The 8,360-nt window shown below is 42.3% G+C and overlaps 1 protein-coding gene across 1 annotated transcript; it reads right to left on the bottom strand.

Moving 5' to 3' along the window:
* Positions 1–421: 421 nt before the first annotated feature.
* Positions 422–8,360, bottom strand: hspb8 (heat shock protein b8). Its single transcript, XM_061261888.1, has 3 exons — positions 7,612–8,360; positions 5,333–5,396; positions 422–1,473 (listed from the first exon to the last, which is right to left on the bottom strand). Exons 1-3 carry the CDS (start codon positions 7,997–7,999, stop codon positions 1,308–1,310), a joined length of 618 nt encoding a protein of 205 aa, XP_061117872.1. The 5' UTR covers positions 8,000–8,360; the 3' UTR covers positions 422–1,307.

The following is an 8,360-nucleotide window of genomic DNA, read 5'->3' as shown; positions in this document are numbered from 1 at the left end:
AAATCAATAGTTTCATTCATATAAGACGCTGTAACATTACTGGGAATATTCAAACCCATGCTTTCCCAGATAGCGAGCAGCTCCAGGCCGGATCTGCCCAGATCCACCCCGGAGTTGCTTGCTATCTGGGTTAATATAAGAAACTCCTTTTTTAAACTGACAGCTCACGTGGCATCTTAAGCCAGTCTACCCTCTCAGCTCTGAGGCCTAGAATTAATCACTGGTTCCAGGGTGTGAATGAATGATTACATTGTCTCCTGGAGAGACCAAGAGACACAGCCAACACAGCCAAGCTTCTGTATACAAGCTTCAGATGAGTCCGCCGCCCAATTACTCCTGCTGTGCCTAAAAACGTGGAACATTCTGGAACATTTCCCAAAGTTTCTAAACGTCAAACAAAAGACACAGATGTGGCATTGCGCAGAGTAGCATCAGGAGGGTTTATTATTTCATAAACATCACAAAGACATCTGCTGGAGCCCTGCCAAAAATGTATTCATTTTGCACAACAAGCATTATCACATGTACAGTAAAAAAAGGCAAAGAATACCATTTTGTAAGACCTCTATAATGTCACTGAATGGACTTGATGTATTGGATTTGCTCAAGACAACATATTTACACTTGAAAAAAAAACAAAAAAACATAGTTGCACTCATGTCAAACGCTGTCAAAGTAGTTACTAGTTCTCACAAAATTTCTCCATCAAAATCAGTGATGGAGAAGCCCAATCAGTGGACGAGGTTAGTACACTTACACATCGATTTGATCAGCTTGCTTCCTTTGAACAAGTGTACACAGGCGAACTTTGGCAGTAAAACATCATATTTAATAAGGCACTCTTGGTGGCAAATGAAAACACCCTATTAAGCGGCCCTATGGGCAGCTCTGGGTCATGCGACCTGTTGAAGAAGGTCGTGATTATACAGAGGACAGCGTCACACTGAAAAGCAGATTTCTAATTTATTTGTGCGTGGCCGATAGGGCCTGCCCTTAACATCATGGGATTATCCAGGTGGGCTGCTCCCTGCAAACTTTCTTCGTCTTTGACATCTTCTGTCTTGACCACCAGGAAGCAAGGCTCCGTTGGGGCAGGCCGCCATCTGGTTCTGAAATTTGATTGACTTTCTCTAGTTTCTCAAGTCCTCATTCGTCCAGGCTGAGGGGGGGTCCCCGAATGGACTTTTACAAAGGAGATGAGAGCCATGTAAAAGGACATGTACTCATCTAATCAGGGCGGGCGTTCTTTAGATGTCACAGACGATTTGGGGTGTTGTGTGCCTGTGTCCCAGCAAGGCTCAAAGCTTCTAAGCAATGGGGGATTCCTGAGGCTTCAGCTGCGGCCCTTCCTGCTCTTTGGGGGATTCGCTGCTGAAAAGGAAATAAGGGGGGGTCTGGTGTGCCTCAATTATCAGGACCCCCTCAGGCGATAAGGAGGCAAAGACTGAGATGGGGTCCACGTCTGCTGGTATCCTGGAACAGAACGGAGGAAAACAGGTGTGAGAATTGCCGTCGTCGGTCGACAATCTGCTCGCCTCAATGATTCGCTCGGAGTCCTTGCATATCTCTATTTACTGGTGTTGTACCAAGACGTGTCACATTTTGATTGCTGTAGTCTAGCAATCAGGCACTGCAGCTATATAGAGTATACGCTAAAAAGTGTTGCTTGTGTCGAAAGTGCTGCGAGGGTGACAACGTAAAGTATTCATTACATAGGTTACCCTACGTAACCTACAAAAGTGTCCCATTATGTGTGTCACATCTCTCAAGAGTTCATCCACCCACTCACTGTGCAAAGCCTCACTTACTCAAATCTTATATTGAGCCGATGTGTTGATGGACACATTGTCAAGTCCAATCTACTCGAAGGACTACAGAGTGTATGCTGGCTCGACACTAAAACATGATGGAAACTCTTCCAACTCTGTAAGGGTGATCCCTCTGACCTAAAATCCAGCTTTGAGTTCACCCCCCCAGACCCCCCCCCCCCCCCCCCCCCCCAAACACCTCATTCCAACCTAACTTCCTTAACGCCTGGAGACAACTTTTTAAAATGTATGTCATGGTTATCATTTTCATTAAAATGTTAGCGCAGCATCGTTTGCTGCAGGAAGAAAAAAAATGCGGGGCTCTAGGTGCGGAATGCAGACAGAAAGTCAAGGTTCCAATTACCACTTCCTGGCTGATGGAAGTTTTATCACCTGGAATTGCCATCAGCATACATTACAATCATCTGTTAAAGCACACTGGCAGCAACCAATTTCGTGATAGAGAAAATTAAATTTTCTCATATAAGGTTTTTAGGGTTTAATGCAACAAAAGTGAAATGTTTATAAAGCTGGATAATAATAGGTCTGTTTGAAGGATAGAGGGAGAAAGGGAGAAAGAGAGAGCTGCTGGGAAAAACATGAATGATGTTTTTGATGAATGAAGGATCGTGGAATGACATCATGAAAATAAGGCAGCACAATCAACTGAAACAATGCAGTTTGGGTTACCTTCCTTAGTAGCTTAGTGTATTATTCCTAAGAACCGCCTGCCCTATTTGCTTGTTTGTTTGTTCATTCATTCATTCATTCATTTGACAGAGACAGCCACTTGGGGTGCATTCACTTGGCTCTCCCAGAATTAGCTACCCAACTAAACTTAATTTGTCGTCAACAGTACAAGCAAGAGTGTACATGTAACTATATAACTATAACACAATCCTGTTTCTATGTTTAATTTACAAAGTGGAAATCCAAACTCTTATCATTCCTGGCATTGTGGGCACAGCAATGGAACATGGGAAAGGATTGGATTAAAGGAAGCTTAACAGCATTGCTATTCACAATGAGATCCAGGTTCCAGACATCAGACACTGTCCAATGAACCTAGAATGATGGCCTTAATGGCTAAAATCTCACTTAAAATACATTAGTGGTGAACTGAAATGGATAATTTGTAAGAATGATGATGATGATATTTCTGCATAGTAAAGAATCTTTCACCTGCAAAAATAGCCCTGGCTCTAGAATGAGTATTTAAATGTGGTTCTCATACAAAGAAGTATACACTGTGTAATAGAGGAACTTCGAAGACAGATAGAGTGAGATAAAGGGAGAGAAAGAGAGGGAGAAAGAGGAAGAGAAAGAGCGGGGGGACGGGGAAGAAGAGAAAATAAAAAGGTGGAGGAGAAGAGAGTTAGGAAAAGAAAGAGGGAGAAAATATATAGGAGGATTCAGAGAGAGAGGGGGCACAGGGGAAGGGAGAGAGACAGAGGGAGAGAAAGTAGAAGGGAGGGGGAGAATGGGAGAATGAGAGAATGAGAAACAGACACACACAGAGACAGTGAGTGAGTGCCTGGGCTTTGTCAAGTGCCATAGCCTAATAAGGCCGTGCCGGAGTTTCCATAAAAGCTGCCAAGTCGCAGCGGTACTTAAATAAACTCGGCTGTTTCAGAATTCAAGCCCACCCTCCATTTAATTAGCACGGTCCCTACACAATCCTCGGCCGTAGCCGCGTAGCCCTAGAGTCTGGTATGAGGGAGGCAGGATATTACTTCCTTCTCGTGCGCCATTGGGGAATAAGAAATACATACATCATCGCATAAATTGGGCCATCTTTACACCCACAGTCTGTCGGCAGGGCAGATACGGGGTGGCAAAGTCATCATTCTCCGGCAAAGTCACGTCACTCCGGCAGGTTATTACTCCGGACACGGCACGACCTTATCTGTCCGCCGCGGACTTCTGTTTACCTCTGGCTACAGTCTTTTTTTTTTTATCACTCACATTGATTCTGTGCGACTGCCAGAAAATCTCCAATATGCTTTCTTTTCCAAGAAAAGATTGAAATACAGCTCGAGAAGCCAAGGGTGGGGACAGGGAGAGAGAGGGAGAGAGTGAGGGGGAGAAAGGTCCACTCCCTAGACTGAATGACTCAACTTAAAAGCATCAGATGCCTTTGAATACCCATTGCTCTAAGTGATAACAGCAAAAGTAGCAATATCTTTACAAAAACTCACAGGACCAGGATACAGAAAGATGGTGAGATTCAGTAACAGCCCCTGTTACACATATTGGTTAGAAATATAGCACAACACACTGACTGCAATGGTATCAGTGCGGTAAGAAAACCAAATTAAATACTTTGGTAATATGATCGCTTAGCTAGATTGGAAATGACACAACATGTTGTTTGTGTTTTGACTTTCGTCTCATCCGATTCCTGTTTTGTGAAAAGGCAGAGAATATTCTGGAAGAAATGTGTGTGGCCTGGATGTAGCCAACAGCTGTCTCATGATTATTGTCTCATAACTTTGACTCGCTATTAATTTAACTCTTCAAAAGTACAGCGATTGTCAAAATAAACTGGAGAAATGTGTTTTCTCTTGATTTTTGTTTGTTGTTGGGGGGGGGGGGGGGCATGTATGGCACATATTATAAAAATACGAAGGGTCCCAATTACACAGAACTTGGGGCCTGTATCACAAAGCAGTATGATGGAATAAGTTGGATAACTGAACAGAGTAAAACCCAGAACCATCCCAAGTCAAGAACATGGACAGAAGTAAGAAGAGCTGCTCTGTCACCCTGCTTTTGATACAGGCCTCTTGTGTTTTAGGCCCAGCAAACTCTCTGAAGAATGGTTGCCCCAGCCATCCACTAAATCAGACAGGACATTTAGTGGATTTATTGAGGCTGTTGAAGTGACTCTTGTGTGAGACAAGACCAATTATCTGTGCCAGTCTCTGATCCAATTAAAATTTAAATCTTTCAGCACATAAATTACAGAAATAAAAGTTTAAAAAAATAAATAATATCTGTGTGTATATATATATATATATATATATATATATATATATATAGCAATAATAGCTGCTAATCTCAATCTCTGATACAAGAAGAGCCATTTTGTATGTTTATCAGACTTAATATTTGGAATAGTAATGGATAGGCATTTCAGTTTTTCAGACAATTACTACTTGAATGTCCTGGGAATAATACTGCAAAGGTTTGAATATTACTTAAACTGTAAACAACACTAATATAACAACGTGCCAACACGTTATCTTTCATTACCCTCAAAAACCTACCTTACATTAAATAGAATTTATGACTGCAAATGCATCATTACTGTACAGCAGAATTTATTATGTAGACAGTTCAACAATTTCATGCTTATAGTGAATCAGATTCTAAATTGCTTAGCTTGCAACTTGTGAATTGTGATACTTCTATTTAAATCCTTGGCTTTAATCACTGACGCCCTAAAATAGGAAAGTAGATTAATGCCCTAGACAAGAGTGGAACTATCCAGGCAATCTTTCCGGAAGCTTCCAGATACTCACTGGATTTTCTTGGTGAAGTTTTTGGTTACGATGCTTCCCTCTTCTTGTTTTTCCTCATGTTTCCCTGGACAAAGAGAAAAACAATGTACACAAGACAACATGACTTAGGTCAGCCCACAAAACTGTTCTTTCTGTATGTTCTGTTATGACATTATGACATAAGTCTACATTTATCATTAGCAGAGCTGTTATTGCGTAATTTGAGTCCTCTATGATTGCCCACGGTGTCCTTCAAAAGCACCTTATCGATGTATGTGGACCTAATTCTGTGGGTTCCTGAAATATTAGTATATAACTCAGGTCAAATGTAGGTATTTCAAATTCCACATCGGCTTGAAATATAGGGCAGTATTGGTAATCTTTTACTCTGCAGACATAGGATGGTTTAATTTTGGTAAGCCTAGTGTTCTCTGACATTAACTGGCAGGGTAGAATAGTGCATTACTTCAGTATATATCTGGCTGTATTAATGGAAACTATGTAAGAAAACCAAAAAGCTGTATAAGGCACTATGGATAAGAGGCACAGGCTAAATGCCTGTAATGTACAATAAGTGTACTCCCGGCTAAGCCACTGTGTTCTGGTGCCTCAAAGGTTATTCTCAGTTCCAAGATTAACTCTTTGACGAGTAGTTTTAAAAAAACCCCATTTGATTCATTATAATCAGTTCTAGACCTCAATTGCTTCTGAATATCAATACTGATTACATCAGCATTAGACTGTTCACACTGAAATCACAGGGTTAAATGTCCAATATTCACAAGCTGCGTGCCTTAGAACCAGACTCCTTCTACATGTTAATGTAGACAGGCTATCATTTTCTTCAGAGCACTGAATGGTGAAAAAATAAGACCTTATTTTTGCCCGTGGTGTTACAGAGATTCTCAGAACAGTGGGAGGTATGTAGAGGCCTTGCTTTATAGCAAGCGCTCAATGCTAGCAGCTGCCTTCTGCTTTTTCTCCACCGTCTGTTGCCGTGTCATGTCAAAACTGCCCCGCCCCTCTGTCAGCCAAGTTATTTGTAATCCTACACCCCCCCAGTGAAATCTTTGACAGCGGAGAGTACCAGAACAGAACGGAACAGAAAACAGCACCGGTGGGGCTCAATCTATCCGCATCCCAATTTCGATCCCTTGTGGTACGCGATTTCGCATTCCAAAACAGTTCCGTTGTGCGTAATGTCTTGTGGAGCTCTCATCTGTGGTCTACACTTACAGAAAAGCCATTTCAGAACCAATTCGTTTCAAGAACGCCACTTGGGGCACACTGGCTGGATCTGAAAATCTATCACAAAACAGACATTTGTGTGTTGGACGAGGAGTCACACTTGACTTCTGCAAGTATTTTCAACGTGTGATCCGCACGCAGTTTTTCATGACATGCTCATGGGCACTTTTAGAACGAGGTCAAGTCACTCGGAGTGCCTTCAGCCGAGCAACTGTGACTGACTGATCCAACTGGCGTACAAAAAAAAAAAATGTGGATATAAAAAGCACATGACAGGAGTAATGGTTCCGTCCTCTGGACTGTAACCCAGATTCCCACTATGCACCCCTATACACAAGAAGGCTGAAGCCCCAGATATCAGCAGAATTAAACTTTGTTTTCATATTACCGTAATTGTAACTAGGCTACTTGCTGCAGTACGATCTAATGTAGGCCTATTGGTATCAGGAGGTTAACATGCAGGGCACATATCCTTATGTTAACCTCGTGGTCTTACACTTGTTTATACTATAAGTGTAAACTATATATTTTAAAATATGTTGTATTGTGTATTTTATCACAGATTGCCATTGCAGAAAGACTCCAGAAAGTTGGTACAATTTACCACATCACTGAATGATCTAGAAGGAATCTGAGCAGGCGTATTGCAAAGGGATTCTGTTTATGCTCTGGTTTGTAAAGTAGCCTGGTCGTATTCGGAAAAGACGGGAAAGTAAGTAACATAATCTTGATCGGGCAGCATGAACCTCCACTTATGAGCCACATATTAGAGATGCGACCTTGATTACCGCTTTTTAAACGCGCAGAAGCCAATCCAATCGTTTGAAAATAAAGACGACATTTGAGTCTCACTTAAAATTTACCACGGTAGGCTACTAGCGGTGAATCTGCTGTTTAAAGACTATGGTTGCTGTTATACTCGTGTTGAACAGATGGCAACTTTCTGGGAAAACGATTTCAATAATAGTAACAATAAGAACAACAGTAACAATAATCATCATCATCACCACCATCATCATCATCATCGAAACAACAGCGCCCTGTATACTCACCTGACACTTCTACAAATCCGTCTTTTGTTTTAATGTTAAGCTCTTCTGGTTTAAAGCTGTGTACATTCACACAAACTTTCCACGGCTCTCCTGGGACACAGACTGGTGAACTACGGGGCTCGTTGTAGATCGAGCTAAACGAAGGACCGGGGCTACCACTCCTGGACGTGCGGGGGAACCCCGTCCGCAAGGAGCCGGACCAGGGAGAGCCCAGTCGGGTGCTTAGTCTGGGTCGAGCCCAACCTGGCCAGTCCATTGACAGCTCTTCGGAAAAAGGTGGCATCCCAAAGTCGTCTTCCATGAACCGAGAAGCAAGTGACGGGTCTCTGAACGGGTCCCTCGAGGTCCTCTGCCTGTTGCCCAAGGGGTAGAATTCTCCGTCCGCCATTGTGTAATTCACCAGAACAACCAAGGGCAAACGTAGGCTACTTTTACGATTCTACCACAGCCTTGACGAGATTTTATATCAAATAAGGTTTTCAGTTGAGAGCACAAAATGTTGACTACCACCTTGATTTTATGTAAATTATCAGTATAAACATTGACTCTCCTGTTCTAACGGTTTATTTACATACAATCACGTGTTTCTTTAAGTCCAGTGATGCTTTTCTTTTGTATTCTAAACGTTTTCTGAAAACAGCAGCTGCAGTTTGCCGGCTTTTATATAGTGGGCTTCCCCAAGGCGCTGCTTCTGGATTATGCGCCTTTACCGGAATGTGCGCAACAGCTGATGGGAGTTTCTGGACGCC

Source organism: Conger conger, chromosome 11 (assembly GCF_963514075.1).
Source record: "Conger conger chromosome 11, fConCon1.1, whole genome shotgun sequence".
Classification (NCBI taxonomy): Eukaryota; Metazoa; Chordata; class Actinopteri; order Anguilliformes; family Congridae; genus Conger; species Conger conger.
Note: the sequence above shows the minus strand (reverse complement) of the source record. Positions and strands in the feature narration are given on the sequence as shown.